At 36.7% G+C, this 23,219-nt stretch overlaps 1 protein-coding gene across 8 annotated transcripts in view; it reads right to left on the bottom strand.

The window, feature by feature from the left end:
- Window positions 1-23,219, bottom strand: part of AASDH (aminoadipate-semialdehyde dehydrogenase) — a 44,066-nt gene that overhangs the window by 5,746 nt on the left and 15,101 nt on the right. For 6 of the 8 annotated variants that reach the window (XM_058722501.1, XM_058722499.1, XM_058722503.1 and 3 more), the window contains 8 exons: window positions 19,613-19,926; window positions 16,295-16,487; window positions 9,068-9,309; window positions 8,589-8,695; window positions 7,920-8,092; window positions 7,295-7,487; window positions 6,559-6,674; window positions 3,716-4,508 (listed from right to left, as the gene is read on the bottom strand). In XM_058722501.1, coding sequence (XP_058578484.1) covers window positions 3,716-4,508; window positions 6,559-6,674; window positions 7,295-7,487; window positions 7,920-8,092; window positions 8,589-8,695; window positions 9,068-9,309; window positions 16,295-16,487; window positions 19,613-19,926 — 2,131 coding nt within the window. Of the gene's footprint in view, window positions 1-3,715; window positions 4,509-6,558; window positions 6,675-7,294; window positions 7,488-7,919; window positions 8,093-8,588; window positions 8,696-9,067; window positions 9,310-16,294; window positions 16,488-19,612; window positions 19,927-23,219 lie in introns of those variants that run through there. The other 2 variants (XM_058722506.1, XM_058722507.1) reach the window with 2 other exon arrangements.

Below are 23,219 nucleotides of genomic sequence, written 5' to 3'. Positions count from 1 at the left end.
GGGTGCCTGCATGGCTTAGTTGGTTGAGCATCCAACTCTTGATTTTGGCTCAGGTCATGATCTCATGGTTCGTGAGTGTCGGGCTCTGCATTGGGCCCCATATTGGGCTCTGTGCTGATGATGCACAGCCAGCTTGGGATCCTTTCTCTCTCCATCTCTGCCTCTCCTCCACTTGCTCTGTCTTTCTCAAGATAAATAAATAAAATATTTTTTAAAAAGATAATATGAATACCCAGTGCACAGGTGTTCAAGAAATGCTAACATTAACAATAGCTAACATTTATTGAGCTTTTACCTTGTGAAGTGTTATATCTGCAGTTTACAGATGACAAAAGGAAGCACAGACAGTTTTACTAGGGTAAAACTACTCAGCTGACATGTGGGTGAGCCAGGATTTGAATCTAAGAAGTCCAGCTTCAGAGCCTATGCACTTAACTACTATAGCAGACTGCTTTTCCCAAACTGCTACAACAGGTGAGAAGCTAGGACAGGAGTTCCTGACTTGGTGTAGCCAGAATAACTCAGGCGACAGTAGGCGTGGTCAAAACCTACAGAGTGAAGATCACTCAAGTTCCCTGCAGTGGATGTAAATCAGGGCAAGCTGATTTTGGGCACTGGTCCACCACTCTTTACATGACTCTGCCTATCCATATAACCACTGCTGCTCATTTGAGGCCCAATTCCAGAGTAACTGCAGTGCTGTTTTCTTTCTAGCAGTTACTACTTAGTAGCAAGAAAGTGGCCTTCTTAGTTATGGTGAAGAAAAATGTCCTACACAGTGAAGTACCCCAGGACTCAGTTGGGTAATGAAAAATTTCCTTCAGTTCATTTCCAGAAGAAAATCTTTGTGACCTTGGGTCAGGCAAAACGTTCTTGGCTAGGACACCAAAAGCATGATCCAGAAAAGAAAATAAATGATAAACTGGACTTCATTAAAATTAAGAACTTCTCTTCAAAAGACATTATGTTAATGAAAGAAAGAAAAAAAAAGCCACAGCCTAGGAGAAAACATGCAAAACACTTATAGATAAGGGGCTTGTATCCAGAATACATAATATTCTCAGATCCCAACAAGAAAACAAATATAACAGCTTAAAAAATGGGCAAAAAATCTGAAAAGTCATAAAAGATATACAGATGGCAAATAAATTCATAAAAAATACGTCATTAGTCACTAGGGAAATGCAAATTAAAACCACAGTTTTAACTCAGTTAAGTGTCTGACTTTGGCTCAGGTCATGATCTCACAGTTTGTGGGTTTGAGCTGTGCACTGTCAATGTGAAGCCTGCTTGGGATTCCCTCTCTCCCTCTCCCTCTCTCTCAAAATAAATAAACTTAACAATCTAAACAAAGAAACAAAAAACCATAATGAATGTCTGACTTTTGATTGCAGCTCAAGTCATGATCCCAGAGTCATGGGATTGAGCCCCACATCTGATTCTGCACTGAGCATGGAGCCTCCTTAAGATGCTCTCTCTCTCTCTCCCTCTGCCCCTCTCCCCTGCTCACTCTCTCTAAAATAAAAAATAAAGCCATAATGAAATACTACACCATAACAATCTGACTGGCTAAAATAAAAAGATTTTCAAACTGACAATACCAAGCACTAGCACGGATGTGGAACAGCTGGACCTCTCATACACTGGTGGTGGGAAGGCAAAATGGCTCAGTCACCAGGAAAATATTTTGGCAATTTCTTACAAAGTTAAAGCTATACTTACTGCATAATCTCCCCCTCCTAGGTACTGACCCAAGTGAAATTAAAAACTTATATTCATACAATATCCTGCTTACAAATGCTTATATCAGTCTTATTTGTAATTGTGAAAAACTGGAAACGACCCAAATGTGAATAGAGTATGATTTGTCCAGACAACAGAATATTCAGCAATAAAAAGAAACTGGATACATTCAATAATAAGGATGAATCTCAAACACATGCTAAGTAGGAGAATCCAGACTCAAAAGCAAAAATTAGAAAATGTAAAACTAGTGGGACAGAAACAGATCAGTGGTTGCCTGGGGTTAGGGGTAGGGGTAGGGGAAGGGAAGCCTACAAGTGACACAGACCTTTTGAGTAATGAACTCTTCATTTGGTAGTGGTTACATGACAGTACACATTTGTCAAAACACAGAACTGTAAACTAAAGAGGGCAAGTTTTCCTGTATATAAATTAGATCTTAATTTAAAAATGTCTAGACCCCCATGTGTCCCAGGCTTTGAGTCTAGAAACTTGGGATGCAAACAGTAACTTCAACAAGCTGACTTTCATGGATGGAAATTATTCATGCTCATTCACATATATAACTGAAAGTTCCCGGTAGCATATTTTCAAAATGTATGTGGGCAAAAGGGAAGGATCAAACTCAGATTCAAGTAGATCCTAGCTAGGATAGCACAAGTAGGGAGGCATATTCCTAAGCACTCAGCACAAGATTCCACAAGCATATAAAGTAGTAGGGGGAGTAAAGACAATGGTAGTCAAGGAGAGGCATTACACCTGGACCCCATATTTAGTAAAGTAAAAGTCACTTATACTTTAATGAAAATGATTAGCAGCTAGTAGCTAACAACATTTAATGAGCCCTCAGTCTGTACCTAGCAATGTACTAAAGGATTTATAAGCAATTATCTCAATCCTCTCAAAAGCTCTATGATGTATGTGGAATTTAAGAAGCAAAACAAATGAGCAAACTGGAAAAAAGAGACAAACCAAGAAACAGATACTTAACTAGAGAGAACAAACTGATGGTCACCAGAGGGGAGCTGGGTGGGGGGATGGGTAAAATAGGGGATGGGGATTAAGAGTACACTTATGACGAATACTAAGTAACATATAAAATTGTTGAATTACTCTATTGTACACCTGAAACTAATATAACACTGTGTTAGCCACACTGGAATTAAAATAAAAACAAACAAACAAAAGCTCTATGATGATTGTAGTGGTTTTAAAATCTGTCCACAAATTCTCTGACACTTTTACTTTCAAGAGATGGAGCCTAAATTCCCCTCCCCTTGAGTATAGGCCAGGCTTAATGATGTGCTTCTAATGAACACAAGCAAAAATGATCGTATGCAACTTTGGAAACGAGGTCCTAAAAGTACTGCCTTGCTCCGCCCCTCCCCACCGGCCCCCCTCCCCCACTCAGTCTGAGGGAAGTCAGCTGCCAGGTTGTGAGAGCACTCAAGCAGCCTACACAGAGGTCCATGTGACAAGAACAGAAGCTTCCTGCCACGAACCGGCCAAGAACTGAAGCCTTCTGCCAGCAGCAGTATGAGATAGCTGTCTTGGAAGATTTTTCAGCCCAGTCAAGCCTTCAGATGGCTGCAGCCACATGGGAAACCCTGAGCCAGGACTCCCAGCTAAGCTACTCCTAAATTCCTGACCTCAGAAACTGTGAGATATTTGCTACCCTAAACCATTAAGTTTGGGGACAATTTATGATGCAACAGGTTTTATTTATTATAAAACTAAGAACACTAAATCCTAAAGGTCATAAGAACACTAAGGTCCTAAAAGGTCCAGCAACTTGTCAAAGTTCACAAAGCTGATAGTAGTTTTAGAGCTAGGTTCAAATCCAGAGACTATGACCCAAGACCCACACTGTGAATTAGCATGTGGGTAACCATAATTGACAACAACCAAAGCTACCATACATAGATTTTTAAATTTAACTTGCTCCTACTAGCATTATCATATGGAAACTTACCCACTACAATAAAGTTTCCACACTTAGATACACATGCTGAGGATTCAATTCGACCTCCCAAAATCTGTTCCCATTTCACCTTCCCAGAGTAAAGGTCAACTGCCATCATTCTGTGGGAATGGGAGCCAATGTACACAGTTACAGAGGACTTAGCAGCAGTGGACATGACAACCAGAGGGGAAGCATCCACACATTTGCCTGTGTCCGTCCTCCACCTCACATGAAGCTCCATTTTCTTGGCTTCTATCACAGATGTTCCCTCGTGAGAAACTTCTGCAACACAGGATGGATCTTTTGACTTCCCAGTAAGAGCTGAAGGATTTAGGCTTGTCACATTCTGAATGTTAGTCTGTGAAATTAAATCGGAAGAACGGGCTGAAGAGCCAAGTCCTAACTTAGTTAAAAACTCCGAATTCAGAGACAAAATCTGACTCCCTCTGCTCACTGCAATAAAAGCAGCTAGCTCACTGTCACAACTTAAAGTCAGGACAGATTTCTGAGGTAAAGATTTTCCACTGATTTCCTCTTGATTAATATCGCTGAATTTTCTTTTCATGGCATAATTCTTGCTATACAGCAGATCTTCATCTGGAAACACCGTTTGAAGGACGTGATTGTAAATCTCTAAAATGGAACTGCTAAGAATAATTTCCAGAAGCCCAGGTATTGATGTGCCAACTAGTTTTTCAATCTCATTGAGGAGCCGTATAGACTTTAAGGAATCTCCACCACTATTTAGGAAGAGTGACTCATCAGGAACCTTCAAAGGATGTTCTGAGAGACTCAGAATAGACTATAGAGGAGAAAAGGGAGAAATGTGGTAAAGACCTAAAACCAAAACATTCAACCAATTTATAGGTAATATATAAAGGATAGTACTTACATTAATGATATGAACAAAAGACACACAAAACAAATATTTTTAATAATTAAATTTTAAAATTATTTTCTTTATAGTAAAGGGAACAATCACCATGCAACCAATTTTATCACAAACTCACTATAAAACTGCAAATTATATTTCCCTTTAGAGTGATTTCCCCACCCATAAAATAGGGCCTAGAATTATAAAAACATGACTTATTAATTATAAAGTCCACGAGATACTAATATCTAATATTTATATAATATGGGAACAATCTTTGTCTTCATTTGCTTCATATAAATTGAAATTATTTTCTAAGAATCTAAAAATGAAGCAGATAAGAGTTTTATCAGAATATCCTTTATTTTCAAACAAAACTATATAATTATATACTCTTTTCAGAACCCTTCAGAAAACTCCACATTTGTAAGAAAAACTGTACTGACCTATGGTTGTAATATATATAAATATATGTATATACATATATACACATATATACATATATTTCAAAATAAATTTAAATTGCAATGTAATATATATGTATATACATATATATACATATATACATATATATACATATACACATATATTTCAAAATAAATTTAAATTGTTTCACACACACACACACACACACACAGAACCCCCAACTTACAATGATTTAAGATATCTTAACTTTACAATGATGCAAAAACAATATACATTCAAGGGAAACTGTACTTCAAATTCTGATCTTTTCCCAGTCAAGCGACATGCATTATCTCATGATGCTGGGCAGCAGCTAAGAGCCACAACTTCCAGTCAGCCATGTGATCACAAAACAACTGATATGCTTAGAACTATTCTGTACCCACACAACTATTCTGTTTTTCACTTTCAGTATAGTATTCAATAACTTACATGTAAGATATTCAACAATTTATTATTCACAGGGCTTTGTGTCAGATGTTGTCCACCTGTAGGCTAATGTAAGTGTTCTGAGCACACTTAAGGTAGGCTAGACTAAGCTATGATGTTCGGTAGGTGTATTAAATGCATTTTGACTTAGGAAAATTTCAACCTACACTAGGTTTATCACCATGTAACTCCATCATAAGTTGAGGAAGATCTGTATATACAAATTCCATTAAGCAGAAACATACGTGTTGTTACTGCTAGTTCTTCCAGAATAAGGATATAAGTCCTTATGCCACAGATTGTACTATACCAAGATTTGGCCATTTTCTCAACTCTGACAAGCACTGCACTCCCACTGCCCCATTAGGGAAAAGTTATGTCAAGATAGGTCTTGTCTTCCTGTGCCTTTGTGTCTACCTCACTTCCAATAAATTTCTTTATGGCGAGGGAGGCTTGATATTAACCTAGAGAACTCTTAATTTAATATAAATTGAATAAACAAAAGTATATTACTTAACATTTGGGCATTAATAATAATTCTTAGAAAAGTTTATCACACTTACTAGGATGCTAACATTCCCAAAAAATATAACATGACCTCTTCAGAAAAACAAATTTGTATCTTAAAAATTGAACCATGGGGAGCATGGGTAGCTCAGTTGGTTAAGCATCTGACTTTAGCTCAGGTTATGATCTCATAGTTCGTGAGTTCAAGCCCCGCATCAGGCTCTCTGCATGGAGCCCCTTTGGATCCTCTGTCTCCCTCTCTCTCTCTGCCCCTCTCCTGTTCAAGCGCATTCACGCATAAGCACGTGCACTCTCTCAAAAATAAACATTTAAGGGGTGCCTGGGTGGCTCAGTAGGTTAAATGGCCAATTTCGGCTCAGGTCATGATCACACAGCTCATGAGTTTGAGCCTCGTGTCAGGCTCTGTGCTGACAGCTCAGAGCCTGGAGCCTGCTTCCAATTCTGTGTCTCCCTCTCTCTCTGCCCCTCCCCTGCTTATGCTGTCTCTGTCTCTCAAAAATAAATAAACATTAAAGAAAATTAAAAAATAAACATTAAAAAAATTAAAAAGTTGTACCTTCCACAAATGCTGTAATTTTTCCCAAAGTTCCTCTTTTCCATTGAGTTTACACTCAGACTTCAAGTTTATATAGTTTAAATATATCTTGTTTAACTCAGAAACATCAATTTTGCCTTAAAAGAGAAATAATTTTAAAATTTCAGCACAAACCCTTTCTACTATCTTCATTAGTTATAAGAAGAATACATACATTTTTCACTGTAAAAGTTAGAATTCCTATAGAATAGTTTGTGATAGGAAAATCAGTTCTAAAGAAAGCAGTCCCATGCTACAAAAAATGTAGTAGGTAACAGATAAGAAAAGAAGAAAGGAGGAGCTAGTGTTTATCTTAAAGAGTTAAAGAAATGGTCCTACCAACTGAGCAATTACTGCGTTTTGATGTAAATATTAGATAAAGATGAAATTGGAAAGGCAATGTGGTCATTAGGAGCATATGTTCTGAAATCAGTCTTACAATTTCAATTCTACCACTAACCAGCAATATAATTTTGTCAAAATTACTTAACCTCTTTAAGCCTTATTTTCCTTATCTGTAAATGGGAATAATACAACCTACTCCCAGGATTTTCTAGAGATAAATAAAGTGGGTTAATTATACAAAGTACTTAACAGAGGGTCTACCTCAACATATGCCAGTATTACTTAGAATAAGAATTAAGAAGCCTTTAAACTAGTTATGAATACAATTAGTATTCACTTGGCGCTGAAACACATCTGCTTCAAATGATTTTACCATGAGATGTAAATGGTAGAGAATCAATCAACACAAGTTCATCCGGGATGGCATGGCTTGGAAGATGTTCCTGCAGTTCTTTAAAGATGTATTCCTTTACTACATCATTTTTGGACACCATGAACAGAATTAATTTTTCCTGATTATACCATGTAACTGCACAGGACTCTACTTGCTGAAGTCCTTCAGCAACCTATGAGAGAGATTATCCCAATTTGTCAGAGGACATTTAAAAGCAAACTTCCTAAATGCTCAAACTTCTTATGTCTGAAATCAACACAAATTAAACTGTAAAATAGCTAGAGATTTTTAAAAAATTGATTATTACTGTTACTGTAGCCAGCACACTGGGTTCTTAATGTTTTTCAAAATAATAGCTCCCAGAGCAAAGTAAACCATTATTTTCAGTTGTTAAAATCCACTCTGTCACTTATTTAAAAAACAACCATCTCTTTATGCTGAAGGGCCACACTGAATTAGTCATATCTTTTATTGCAATTCATTATTAATACAAAAATCTTAGGTTTAAATAATACTAATAGAGAACCCCAGTACAGAAAATTGGTGGTGGCTACCTTTAATACCTACATATGTTAGTAGATATTTAATATTTAAATAGTCTTACTTGTTGCACAAATTCAATGTTAAGACGTTTGCCATATCGTTTGATCTGACTGTCCTTTCGTCCCAGGAAAAACATCTCTCCATCTTTCACCATCACCAAGTCTCCCGTGGCTCGCATTGTGCCAAGCGGTACTATCATTTCATCATCAAGAAAACACACTCTGTTTTTGCCACCTTCACAAGATATAAACACCAGTGTAATAAAAAAAAAAAAAAAAATCCATGGGAGATATATTAAAAACCATCAAATCAAGAACATCTTCAAAAGCCGTTACTGAGTTTCACATTTTGAATATTTACACGGGCAGCACACTTTTAAACATCACCTGATAAAATTAATTAACAATAACCTCAGCAAAATAAGAGACAAAACAAAATTTCTAAAAATATACATGTGATTAAAAAAATTCTTAGAATACTGCTTAAAAAGAATTTTGGCTATAAACGTCCAAATTACAGTTTCTAAATTACTTTTATATCTTCCCTAAGAGTATCAGACATTGTTATCTGAAATTATGATAATATTAAATGTTTCATGACTGTGAGAATGAGATTAAAAATTATCATCACTGAAAAGAATACGGGACATAAGACATATTGGTGAAAGAATAAAGTTATCAGATTTTTTTCCTAAAAAAAAATTATTCCCAGTCAATAAATGTAAAACAACCTAAAAATACTTGGCCATTGCCTTCTTGAATTGTGAAACCATTAGTATCTCTGACTTCAACTACTGTTCCAAGCAGTGGAAATCCCAGTGGTACAGGCAATTCACATCTATAAAAACACAACAACCCAAACCATATTTAAAATTTTCATTTGAACAGAATATTTTTCAGTGTATTTAAATCACATTGTACCAAATAAAGAAAAATAAGGTTTTGGTTATGTTAGAATTCAAAGACTGCCAAAAGGAAAAGATTAGGTGGAAAGGTTATCATAGGTTATTTATTGCTGTTTAGTTACAAAAAGTTCTAGCAGGATCTGCAGCACTAGTTATAAGAAAGGTTCTGGATCCCCAGTGTAAAATTCTAGATAAAATAGTATTTCTAAAATTACTACCCCAGTGCCTACCAAAAACATTATTAGTGTTAAGATACTGGAAAAATACAGTTTCTCTCTAACCTATTTAGTAATTGAAGCCCTTACTTCAAAGTAGAGTTAAGAAACTTCTCTGGAATCTTGTAAAAAGTTGCCCAACTTGATACCTCTGTGATACCATAAATATTAAATATTTGTGTTTTATTGCCTACTCCTCTCCAGCTTTTGAGAACAGCCAATGATGGAAATGCTTCACCACCGAGGGCTAATACTCGAAGAGAAGTACTGGCTGATAAAACAGTTGACTTGATAAGCTGAGATCCAAATCTTCGAAGCAATGTTGGTGTTGCCTGTGAACACATTAAAGATAATTTATTTCTTTTCACTTCTTTTTAAAAAAAGTAAATAATAATTAGTTCAAAGCTTAATACTGGACACCTACATGAAAATTAAGGCTGTTTATTAAACTGTAAATCATTTTGGAAAACTACTCAGGCAACATTATCTTCTTAATGCGCTATCAATTTCTCTTGAGAAAAAAAACTTGAGAAAAATATTAGTTATGTTTAATTAGGTAATCTAGACAAAACGGTTTAAAGATTAAAAAGGACAAAATAGGGGCGCCTGGGTGGCTTGGTCGGTTAAGCGTCCGACTTCGGCTCAGGTCACGATCTCACGGTCCGTGAGTTCGAGCCCCGCGTCAGGCTCTGTGCTGACAGCTCGGAGCCTGGGGCCTGTTTCGGATTCTGTGTCTCCCTCTCTCTGCCCCTCCCCTGTTCATGCTCTGTCTCGCTCTGTCTCTCTCTGTCTCAAAAATAAATAAATGTTAAAAAAAAAAATTTTTTTTAAATAAATAAAAAAATAAAAAGGACAAAATATATAAAATCAATTCACATTTCCTTTCCCACTCTCTGTAGAAAAATATATAAAAGGTTAAAAAAATGTTCCTAAAACAAAACAATATGAATAAAGATTTTTAAAAACACTTTTATTGAGATATAACAGACATACAATAAACTATACATATTTAAAGCATACAATATAAATTGAGATAAGATATATGGATATGTCAGTGAAACTATTACTATAATCTAAAAAAATGAATATATTCTTCAGCCCTAAAATTACCTACTTACCATTATAATTCTTCCCTTCAACTGGACCCCTAACTCCAGACAACCACTGATCTATTTCCTAATGATCAGCTGGTATTTTCTAGAATTTTACAAAAATGTAATCACACAGGGGTGCCTGGGTGGCTCAGTCAGTTAAGCGTCCGACTTCGACTCAGGTCATGATTTCACAGTTCATGAGTTAGAGCCCCGCATGGGGCTCTGTGCTGACAGCTCAGAGCCTGGAGCCTGCTTCAGATTCTGTGTCTCCTCTCTCTGCCCCCTCCCCACCTTGCATTCTGTCTCTGTCTCTCAAAAATAAAAACATTAAAAGAAAATTTTAAAAAAATCTTCAAAAAAAAAAAAAATGGAATCACACAACATAAATTCTATTTTGACCTGACTTATTTCATTCCATATAAATACTTTATGATGTGCTTATATTGCATGTTATCAATTCACTTTTTGTCTCAGTTCAGACTGATATAACAAAGTGCCACAGACTAGGTAGGTTACAAACAATAGAAATTCACTTCTGATAGTTCTGAAGCCTAGAAGTCCAAGATCAGGATGCCACCATGACTGGGCTCTGGTAAAAGCCCTCTCCCAACTTGTTGGATATTCACATGGTGGAAGAGTCTTGGGAGGTCCATGGGGTCTCTTTTCCAAGAGCACTAATCCCACTCATGAGGACTCCATCCTCAGGACCTAAGCACTCCTAAGGGCCTCACCTCCTAATACTATCACAGCATACATTAGAATTTTAACAAATGAATGGGGAGGGAGGAATAATCACTCAGACCATGGGACTTTTCATTGCTGAGTGGTACTCATTGCATAGATCAGGACTAGCATTTGTATTTCCATATAAAATTTAGGATCAATTTGTCAATTTCTACCAAAAAAAGTCTACTAGGATTTGATAGGAACCATGTTTAATTTAATCTTGACACTATTGAGACTTTAATCCATAAACATGAAATGTCTCTTTAACTCTTTAACTTCTACCAATAATGTTGTTTTTTTTTTTTTTCTTTACTGCACTGGCTAGAATCAGAATAATGTTGACAAGAAGTGACAAAAGCAAACATCCTTGTTTTATTTCCAATCTTAGGGCAAAATCATGCAGTCTTTCACCAAATAGGATATTAGCTGTAGATTTTTTTTTTTTTTTTTTTTTATAGATGCCCTTCATCATGTTGGGGAAGTTCTTTAATTCCTAGAGGTTTTTTTTTTTTTTTTTTAAATCCCAAGTGTTAGATTTTGCCAAATACTTTTCCTTCATCTGTTGAGGTAATTACATGCTCTTATTTATGTAGTGTATATTATCAATGGATTTTTATTTATTTTTGAGGGAGGGAGGGCATGAGGGGAAGAGAGAGAGAGAAAGAGAGACAGCAAATGTGGAGGGGGGGGGCAGAGAGAGGGAGAAAGAGAATCCAACCAGGTTCTGCACTGTCAACACAGAGCCTGATGTGAAGCTCAAACTCATGAACCATGAAATCATGACCCTAGCCAAAATCAAGAGTTGGACACTTAACCAACTGAGCAACCTGGGTGCCCCTATCAGTGGATTTTTAGATGTTAAGCCAAATGTGCATTCCTGGGATACATCCCACTTGCTCACATTTTAAATTTACTGAAACTGGTTTTGTGGTTGAGAATATGATCAATGTGCTTGAAAAGAATGTATTCTGCATTTACTGGATGGAGTGTTCTATAAATGCGATTTGGTTGATAATTTTGTTCGAGTCTTATATGTTCTGATTTCTAGTTTTTCATTCAGTTGTTAAAAATGAGGTATTAAAATTTTGAACCATTGGGTTATCTAGTTCTCATTTCTGTCTAGTTTTGCTTTATGTATTTGGAACTTCTAGTTTTAGGGGGATATACATTTATAATTGTTACATCTTCTTGATTTACCAATGTAGCTCCTAAGGTACTGACCATTTTATCATTATGAAATGTTTTGTTTCTTGTTTTTGTTTGCTTGTTTGTTAGTAACTAGCCTGGGCTAAATCTGTAGTCTGTCTTTCCAGTGATGTGTGGCCACTAATGTCATTGCTCAGCTTTACATATATAGTCTTATTTTCAATTTTATATCTTACTTCCTATGGGTCATCCTTGTGTGTGCATAGCTCAGTAGTCAAGCAATGACTGGACAAACTGTCCACAGAGATGGATCTGTGTGGATAGATGAGCTCAAAGTTTAGGCCATTTTCAAGCTTAACCAAGCTTTTATTTTCCATGGGCCCTTTTGGGTCTCTAACGTATATGCACACAACCTCAAGGTCAGCCAAGAATCTGTTTGGGCTCTCTGGTCTCTGACTCACAAGTGCAGCCTTAGCCAGAATGTGCTTGCCCTCCCCTCCACCACAACCTCAGACTATTGAAGTTTTTGCCCTCTTTGCTGGCCTACTTCATCATTTTCACAGACAGTGCTGTTGGGCATGGATATAACCTACCATTCCAAATTGAATCAACTCCCTTATAAACAGTGGGCCCTGACAGAAAAGTCTGTTTTGACTGAGCTGGGGCTGGCAGGAAGAGCAGCTCAGTCTAGAATGCCACAAATTCCCATTATTTTTATCCAAAATTAAAAAGTTTAAAAACAAACAATTTTCAGATCATTGTATGCCTCTGGCTGATTTCTAAAGTGTTGGAGTAGTTGCTTTTGTTAATTTTGTCCAGCTTTCTAGTTGCTTTTTGGGGAGAGGATCTACCAATCTCTTTACTTGACCACAGAAAATTTCCATGTGAATCAAGATTTTTAAATGGTTTCTTTCAGTAAAAGATGCAGCATTAATGGACAATTTGAATTTTAATTCAAAAAGATGACTTAAAGTCTTGGTTTGTCAAAATATTTAAGTAACAGAATGACCCTACATCCCAATATGAACTTATTGTTCCAGATTCTTGTCTAGGAATTTAGCATCTCCATTCACTCTCAACATTCAGGGTTTGGGGTAATAAATTATAATGGCCACCCTATTTATAAGGCATCCTCAACCAAATTAACTGTTCTACCAAGTTTTACGATAAGGAAAATCTCTTGTCAAACTGAAATGTTCTGGCCTTCATGTCCGGTGTTAAAAATAACTTAAACTTTGAACTCTATAAATAAATGCACAGCTATGAATACTCAGCAAGATAAAGCATAGTAACACTTTTCAGATACTCAAACTGAAATGATAAATTTAGTGGCAAAATACTAGTCAATATACGTACTTTGTTACCAAATCATTCTAGGCACACAGAAATAGGACTTAGGAAATAACAGAAAAAACAGGGGATGTTAAGGTTCCTTGCAAAATTTCTAAGGTAAAATTCTCATAAAAATGAAAAACACAGGGTGCCTAAGTGGCTCAGTCTGTCAAGCATCCAACTCTTGATTTCGGCTCAGGTCATGATCTCACAGTCGGGAGATTGAGCCCCAAATTGGGCTCCGAGCTGGGTGTGGAGCCTGCTTGAGAAGGTCTCCCTCTCTCTCTGCTCCTCCCTCCCCCATGCACATGCCCTCTCTCTCAAAAACAAAACACTTAGGCTGACATTTTGGTGGCTAGCAACCTAAGATTTTGCTCTAATTAAATGGTTTCACTTTTAAAGTGCATCAAGTTTAATATAACTTGTTATCCAGAGTATGTGCAAAAAAAAAACAAAAAAAAAGTTCAAACATATTTTAGGTTTGTAAAACACCAAAAAGTGGAACTTTCTTTCCAAAAGGTCCTTATACCTGAAACAAAATAAGTGTTTAACTACCTCAAAAGCTAAGTCTATTTCACTTTGGGGTCTTTCTCCCCCACAATAAATCAAGATATTCCACTTTAAATTTTTAAAACTTTATGGGGTGTTTGGGTGGCTCAGTTGATTAAGAGTCCAACTTTGGCTCAGGTCTTGCAGTTCATGGGTTTGAGCCCCATGTCAGGCTCTGTGCTACAGACAGCTCAGAGCCTGGAGCCTGCTTCGGATTCTATGTCTCCCTCTCTCTGTCCTTCCCCTGCTCATGCGCGCGCGCGCTCTCGCTCTCTCTCTCTCTCTCTCTCTCTCTCCCCCCCTCTCTTTTTCTCTCTCAAGAATAAACAGTAAAAACAAATTAGTTTTTTAGGTAAGATTATTCATAAATAAAATCTATACAGGATGCTCTTTTTAAAGTATATAATATACATTATACACATAAGCAAAAATCCTTGATGACTTATATATCATTTGATGAGAAATCTGATTTGGAAGGAAAAGATGAACCCTAACAACAAAGCTTAAATTCACTATGAGACATGCAAGAGAGCTGACGACACCGAATCCATCTGTAGCACTCCATCTCGTTCATGTTGGCTAGATGACCTCCCTTGGGGCTTTGTATTGTGTACCCTCTGGAGATTAATATCTGTACCTTAGAAATGTCTGCCAAAGTCAGGATTGAGGGGGGAGGGAGAAGTTTGCTTTGGCCATCCATAAATGTGTTCAAAATAACCTAGTCTCTCTCCCCTTCTTCAGGCACAGATGGTGCCACAAGATCTAAGTAAAGATTAGCTGCCAATTAGGTACATGTAGACCCTTTGATCTTACTACAGTGCTGTCCCCTATACATCTTTGGTCTATAAAATCTATAGACTAAGGTCCTGTCTTGGCGGAGAACAGCTGCACATCTCTACATCATCATTCAGCCAGTCCTCCCTGTCACTATGTTACCGTGCATAAACTGCACGTATGTAAACTGTGTGGAGTTGCCGGCTTCATTTCTTGTTCTCAAAGTCCCTTCACACTTTGGAGGATACTTTACAGTTCCTCCTCCTCCGCCTTCTAACAAGACAGGACATGCCTTATACAAAGGAAAGGACATCCTGTCAGCTTGTGTACTTCTCTTCCTTACTCAAACTCAAATTTGATCTGCTGATAATACCCCAAATTAAGTCTTGTGAGTTAAATAAAATCACCATGAATATATGCACAACTTGCTGTGTTCTGGAATCATAGTTAATAAATGTGTATCAGTTTCTCACAAGGACTCATGACCCCAAAAAGGTTAAAACCACTGCCAAAGTAAATTTAACTGAAACTGTGCTAAAGGGGATTGGATTTAAAGAGATAAAACTCATAGACTTGACATAGAAGGAAAATCTCCTTCCATTTAATGACTCTCTCTCTCTCAAATCTATTAAGGTATTTTGAAAAGGTTTCCTAAAAATTATGCTCCTTGAATTTTATAGAAAAATAAGTTAAAGTCCTGCCCAGACTGACAGAATGATTCACCATAGATGAGAATTTATATGCAATTGATATACCCAGCAAGCCACATTATTATATTCATTTTATATATATTTGTAAACATATAATATTTTTTTAAGGATGAAAAACATTGCCTAAAAACAAAGTCAACATCAAATTTTGCCTTTAGGGCAGAAATTTAACATCCTCGAGTCTCTTACACTAAATACAAACTGATATTTTTAGTTTATCATGATACACAATTTTGCTAATTCTCTCTAGTATCTTTAACCATTTGCAATGTAATTATCTTAAGGCTTGTATACCAGTCACCTACTTTGATATACATTTTAAAATCTTTAAAGATGACAAAGTATTTGTTTCCATAAGTTAATGTAAAATATACTGATATAAAAAGTCAGAAAATGTAAATTCCTACCTAATTAAAACTTAAAGTTTGTATTTTCTACTGAAAGCTGAAGTTTAAGGCAGGAGAGGCAAGTGTATCCCAACAGATTTGAGTGAAGGTCAACTTCCTCTAGTTATTACTATGCCAAATGCACAGTGAAATAATTTTCTAGGCAGAATTAACTGATTTTTTTTCTCCCATTCTCAAGTAAATTAGATGATATCATCAGAAGACAACCCTTAATAATCTAACTAGATTATCATTAGTCCACTGTAAAAAACAACCTACAGGAATACAAAATATTCTCTAAAACATGTAAAATGTTAAATAATAGGGGTGCCTGGGTGGCTCGGTCGTTTAAGTGTCCGACTTCAGCTCAGGTCACTATCTCACAGTTTGTGAGTTGGGAGTCTTGCATAGGGCTCTGTGCTGACAGCTCGGTTGGAGAGCCTGAAGCCTGCTTCGGATTCTGTGTCCCCGTCTCTCTCTACCCCTCCCCAACTCGTGCTCTGTCTCTCTTTCTCTCAAAAATAAACACTAAAAAATTTTTTTAAATAAAATAAAATGCTAAATAGAAGACAAAACATTTCATTTGCTCCTAAAATGTACCTGCAAAATAGTTACTCTGTGATGTGAAAAGAGAACGGCAGCTAACTTTGATGGAAGCACTTTGACAGAAGCTGGTACAATAAGCAGACAGGCACCACTGGATAGAGCAACAAATATTTCCACAACGGAGGGATCAAAGGTCAGAGGTGAGGCCAGAAACAAAACATCTTCTTGTGTGATCTCGAAAAGTAGCCTAAAGCAAAACAGAATGCAGTTATATGAAATGTCTAACATTTGGTAAACACATATCCTAAAAATTGATTTATCACCATTAAGTTTCTGGATGTTGGCCAGATTTTTATTCTTTTCTCAGATTAACCAAAATGGTACTATTAATCCTATAACTCTTTATAAATATAAGGATTAAAAGCCATTTAAAACAAATCCATTTCTTACTATGACATATTTTATCATCTGTGATGACTTTCTGATGTGTCAGTATGGCTGGATTGAACCACAGTCCCTAGAATTTCCTTTCTAGTAGGTTTTCCATTAGGGTACAAAACAAGGGATATTCTCTCAAGAGCTGGAGTACAGAAGGGAGGTGGGTGCCATTTAGTGGCACACATACCTCCCTGTTATTTCATTAAACACTAAACTAGGTGCTGCTGTGAGGGGATTTTGTAGATACAGAGTCTCTGGTTAGCTGACTTTAATCAAAAGGGAGATTTATCCCAGGTTGGCTCGATTTACTGAACTGGAAGACTTTTAAAAGAGTGTTGAGGACTTCTGTAAAAAAGACTCAACATCTGGGTCTACAATTACTCTCCCTTCCCCTAGGATCTTCTTTCCTGACTTGCCTGTGGAAAAAAGCACATGCCTATGGGTTTCCAACCTGCTCACGATCATCCCTTTCTGTTTACACTATAGACTCAGTCTTGCTTAGCCAGACCCCACAAACATAAGCCAATTCCTTATAGTAACTCCCTGATATATCCTCCTAGTTCTGCTCTTCTGGTAGAATCTTGACTCCTTCTATCCTACTTATATATTTAATAGAGACCTCTGATTCCCTTTTCCTACTATTTGATATTTTTCTCTCAGTAGCTGAACAAAGAGCAGAATATATATAGTTAGGATATTACAGAGCATAGATAATCAGTGGTGAGCCTATGGCATTGCTTCATTCTAAACACACAAAACTCACTGTCTAAAAAGCAGGGATTACCTTAATTTCACAATATCTTCAAATATGATATTGTGGGGACTCACTCAGAACCCCATAGTTGATATGAAGATTACTTTAGGCTGAAGACATTTTGGATTTAACAGATGCAGAAAGAAGCCTTGTTAGACCTTTCCTTATCTCACTAATGGTGAAACTTTTGGGAAATGAAGTTGCCATAAATTCCTTCTTTGGAGTAGCTTTTATTCCCAGGAAGGAAACCAAGAATGAACCTACTATAAATCTCTTCTACAAGTGACTTTTATGGCCCTGAAAGTAAACCAAAAAGGGATTTTTAATAGGTAAATAGATTTCATTAAGTTCAAGCATAAATAGCAATTGAGAAATTCACATACTTTATTATTTTTTTTAATGTTTATCTATTTTTGAGAGAGAGAGAACAAACAAGGGAAGGGCAGAGAGAGAGGGGGACAGAGGACCCAAAGCAGGCTCTGTGCTGACAGCGGAGAGTCTGATGTGAGGCTCAAACTCACAAACGGCAAGATGATGACCTGAGCCAAAGCCAGGTGCCCAAACGACTGAGCTTCCCGAGGGCCCCTAGAAATTCATATATTTGAAATCAGCCCCTTACTCCTTACTAGCAAATACTTGCTCCCACTTTACATACAATTCCTGCCTCTACTGGCCCAGTGCCTCTTCCACCTCCACCAGATTCCAAATCTGCTTCACTCTTTTCAATTCTCCTGCATCTCCACCCCACCTCACCTCTCATACTCTTATAATGTATTGCTTTGCCTTTCATCTGAAAGTTCCAATCCATCAGCTTCCGAACATTCCTTACCCTTCCATCTCAAGGTATCTTATTCCTTTACAATACTATCTCTTGATTTTTCAAACCAACTCTTCCTATCAATTCTCTACCATGAGCCCATAAATGTCTCCCATCTCAAAAATAAATCTGCACCTGCCCAGAATTCTTTCTTTCCCATTAAAACTAGCTTCTAGAAATGAACACTTTACTTTCTTATCTCCATTTCCTTATCTCTCATTCCCCTAGCACAGCCTAATGTAATCTGTCCTCAGTCTTGGGCCCTCAGAAATAAAGTCACTAAAGACTAGATTGTCAATTACAAGACACCTCTCTGCATCATTTCACCACTCCCTTTTTCTAGACCTGCACCATCCAATGATAGTCACTAGAAACATGTGCCTTTTGAGCACTAAAAATGTGGCTAATCCATATTGAGATGTGGAAGTGTAAAATACAAGCTAGATTTAAGATAAGCATAAAAGCATATAATACTTCACTAATTTTCATTTTGATTACATACTGAAATAATATTTTAGATATACTGAATTAAATATTTGTTAAATTTTTTATTTCTTTGTACTTTTAAAATGTGATTAGAAATTTTTTAATTATATATAACTTACAATGACATAAAAATATATACTTGTCTCACAAAGTTTCTATTTCTATATTTGTTTCTGTTTCCTCTTTTGATTTCCTAAGATTACTCCCCTTTGGTTCCCTTCCTCTTGTATTTCCTTCTTTCTTGTCAAGTTGAGAATCAACTTCATAGAGATTTCTCATCTCCTGACCACAAGAGCAAACCAAAGTCTACAATGCTACAGGAATGAACTTAATGAAATGGAAATATTTTTATATCTATTGGATTAAGTTCAAAATTCTTCAACAGGGCATACCAGCCTCCTGCCTCAAGTCACATGGCTCCTGCCCTCCCACTCTTTCCTCCTCTCTGCCCTGATAACACTCTTGCAAGCCAAACTCCTTTCCCCCATTCTTCTGCTGTACCTCTGCCAGGAACACACTTCCTTCTTCTTATTAATTAAGAAGCAAAGCTCCCAAGCATATCATTTATTTGCTCTCTGTCCGGCTCCAGGTCTGGATCAGAGAGGTGAAGCCCCAGCCTGCAGAGAACTAAAGTTCAGATATAGCCAAAACAAGAGAGCCAACTACTTATGACTATCAATTTAGGAACAAGAGTTATAAAGAATGTATATTAAAAAAATTATTCCTTGGGGTACCTGGCTGGCTCAGTCAGTAGAGCATGCAAATCTTGATCTTGGGGTCATGAGTTGGAGCCCCACGTCAGGGGTAGAGTTCACTTAAAAAAGTATTTCCCCTTAAAATACAAGTTTTGAAGAAGGATTCAAAGGACAGAACTCACCGAAAATGTTGGATGTTTGGCAATATACATGCATGAGGGACTCTGACAATCTTAGGTATCCCCGTAGTGCCTGATGTATGGAGAACATAGGCTAAGCAATGGTTTAGCCTCACATCCATGTGCTCTTCTGACTTTTCTTCATTGTTCTCAGAATTTGTGCTGTTTGTCATTTTTCCTTCTTCATATTTCTGTTTTCTGTCGTTTAGCATCAAACTGACTGCAACATTTTCCCAGTGAAGCCTGAAGAGTACTAAGTCAGTATGTTCTGTAAGTGTATCGTAATTCAATAATGTTTCATAGGAAGATTTGAATTTCTGTTACATGGGGGAACAAAGTTCACAATATTAGTGTTAAATGACTTTTTTACATATAAGTAATATGAAATATTCACTCATTCAACATTGTTTTGAGTACTTGCTATATAACTAGGGATTAAAAAATAAAAACTTGCAAGAATAAAGTGCTGTCCTTACTTTCAAAGTCACCTTCAAAATAAACAGACATAAAAACATCCAACTGCAGGGCAATGTGGTACCTGACCATGAATATGCTTGAAATGTTAATAGGAACAGAGGAGATTGATCTTAACTCTGCCTGGAAGGTCTGAGATTGCTTCATCATATGTAATATTTATGTTATAAGTAGCTTTTGTCCAAGTAAAGAGGGGTACTTTATTGGGCAAACAGCTAATGCAGAGTATATGACCCAATAAAGCTAGTGTCGTGGAGAACTTTAATAATTCCAGTAAGTTGAAGAACTAGGTATATAGTATTGTTAATAGGAGAGGAGAGGCTATCCTTAATAAATTTGTATACTCAATACTAAGGGGTTTAGACCTTAACTTATAAGCAATGAGACTCAATTGAAGGTGGCAAGGATAGACTGAGAAGTTAGACTTTTGGTAAGTGAGGGTTTTCTAATGAACCTTTTGCAACAATTGAGGTACGTGATTTGGGCCTGAACTAGTCTGTTGCAACAAGAGCAGACAGAAAGGTCCCGTGAACAAGAATCAATAGGGCTGGGTAACTTTCTGAATACAGAGTGAGCCTAAGAAGAGTGCTAAGTTTCTGACTCAGATATTTGGTAGATGGAGACAGATTAATACAGATTTACTTAATTTGGATAAAAATATATTAAATTCAACTTTTACATGCTAAAAGGGAGGTTCCTTTGAATATATGTTTTAGGATTTATAAAAAGAAGTTTAATGAAACATAAGTTTTCACATTAAAGAAATCACTATAAATGAGAGAAAAATAAGAAAGAAATGAGAACAAGGGTACAATGCAGGAGACTATAGGGTTTTATTTGTTTGTGGTGTGTGTATTAGGGGTCAGGTGTGGTATGGCCTGTAATATTAAAAAAATTAAGGACCTATAATACATATTTTTAAGACTTAGTTCAAAACCATCTTTTGCCATTAAACTTTTCTTATCTCTACTAGGTTACATTTATTTCTCTTAGGGTATGAACACATTATGTGGAACTTACAGGTTTAAGATTATGATAACTTTTCTCTCCAACCACAGTTGACCCTTGAACAACACATGGGTTATGGAGCCACCAACCCTAAAATCCATGAATGACTCTGACCCCCCTTCCCAAACTTTACTAATAGCCTACAGTTGACCAGAAACCTTCTTGATGACATAATCAATTAATATATACTCTGAATGCTACACGTACTATATATGGTTTTCTTAGAATGATGTAAGTTGTTAGATAAAAGATGTTAAGAAAACTGTATGGAAGATTCCCTAACCTGGAAAAGAAAAAAGATATCCAGGTTTAGGAAGCATAGAGAGTTCCAAACAAGGTGAACCCAAGAAGGTCCACACCATAACAAATTAAAATGTCAAAGGTTAGGGGCGCCAGGGTGGCTCAGTCGGTTAAGCAGCCGACTTCGGCTCGGGTCATGATCTTGCGGTCCGTGAGTTCGAGCCCTGCGTCAGGCTCTGTGCTGACAGCTCAGAGCCTGGAGCCTGTTTCAGATTCTGTGTCTCCCTCTCTCTGACCGTCCCCCGTTCATGCTCTGTCTCTCTCTGTCTCAAAAATAAATATTTAAAAAAAATTTTTTTTAATAAAAAAAAAGTCAAAGTTTAAAAGATACAGAAAGAATTTTATTGTATAAAAACAATTTTTTTTAAGATTTTAAAATTTATTTATTTTGAGAGAGATAGAGACAGTGTGGGTGGGGAAGTGGCAGAGAGAAAGGGAGACAGAATCCAAAGCAGGCTCCGTGCTGTCAATGCAAAGCCCAATGCGGGGCTCAAACTCACGAGCTGTGAGATCATGACCTGAGCCAAAACCAAGAGTCAGACATTTAACTGACTGAGCCACCCAAGTGCCCCTAAAATTCTTTTTAATATTTGAGAGGGCAGGGGAAGGGAGGAGGAGGGGCAGAGAGAGAGGGAGACAGAGGATCCAAAGCACGCTCTGTGCTGACAGCAGAGAGTCTGATGTGAGGCTCAAACTCACGAGCTCATAACCTGAGCCAAAGACAGATAGTTAACTGACTAAGCCACTCAGGCACAAAACACAGAGAATTTTAAAGTGGCAAGAAGCAAAAAGTTACATACAAGGGAAACCAATAAGGCTATCAGCTGATTTTTCAGCAGAAACTTTACAGGTCAGAAAGGATTGGCATGATGTATTCAAAGAGCTGAAAAGAAAAAGCCTACAATCAAAAATAGCCTACCCAGCAAGGTTACCATTCAGAATTGAAGGAAAGATAATGGCACCTAGGTGGATCAGTCAGTTAAGCATCAGACTCTTAACTTCAGCTCAGGTCATGACCTCATGGTTTGTGAGTTCAAGCCCTATATCGGGCTCTAGCACTGATACTGCAGAGCCTGTTTGGAATTCTTGCTCTGCCCCTCCCCTATTCATGCTCACACTCTCTAACTTAAAAAAAAAAAAAAATTTGAAGGATAAAGAATTCCCCAAACAAAAGTTAAAAAAGTTCACCACGGAACCAGCTTTATAAAAAATATTAATGATACTTATTTAAGAGGAAAAGAAGAGGCCATAATTAGAAGAAAATTATCAATAAAGAGATGTAAAATATGACAACATATAAATAAAATGTAAAGGGAGAATAAAGAAGTAGTTCTCTTAGAATATGTTTAAGCTTAAGTAACCAACTTAATACAGACTGCTACATACTTAGGATGTTATCTATAAACCTCATGGTAACCACAAATCTACAATATATACAAAAAAAACCAAACAAACATAAAAAGCCAAGAATAACACAAATAAAATCAACAATCACAAGGAAAGAGATCAGGAGAGGGAATAGCAAAGAACTATAAAAACAATCAGAAAACAACAAAATGGCATTAAGTACATACCTATTACTTGAAATGCAAATGGTCTAAATATGCTCCAATCAAAAGACATAGAACAATGGAATGGATTAAAAAAAAAGACCCATCTATATGTTGCCTATAAGAGACTCCCTTCAGACCTAAATATATGTACAGATTGAAAGAATGGAAAAAGATATTCCATAAGAAAAAAAAGAAAGAAAAAAAAAAAAAAAGCCAGGGTAGCAATACTTATTATCAGACAAAAAGACTACTTATTCATTTATTTTTAATGTTTA

The sequence above is a fragment of the Neofelis nebulosa genome, chromosome 3 (assembly GCF_028018385.1).
Source record: "Neofelis nebulosa isolate mNeoNeb1 chromosome 3, mNeoNeb1.pri, whole genome shotgun sequence".
Taxonomy (NCBI): domain Eukaryota; kingdom Metazoa; phylum Chordata; class Mammalia; order Carnivora; family Felidae; genus Neofelis; species Neofelis nebulosa.
The sequence above is the reverse complement of the archived record's forward strand: the minus strand, read 5'-3'. Positions and strand labels throughout refer to the sequence as shown.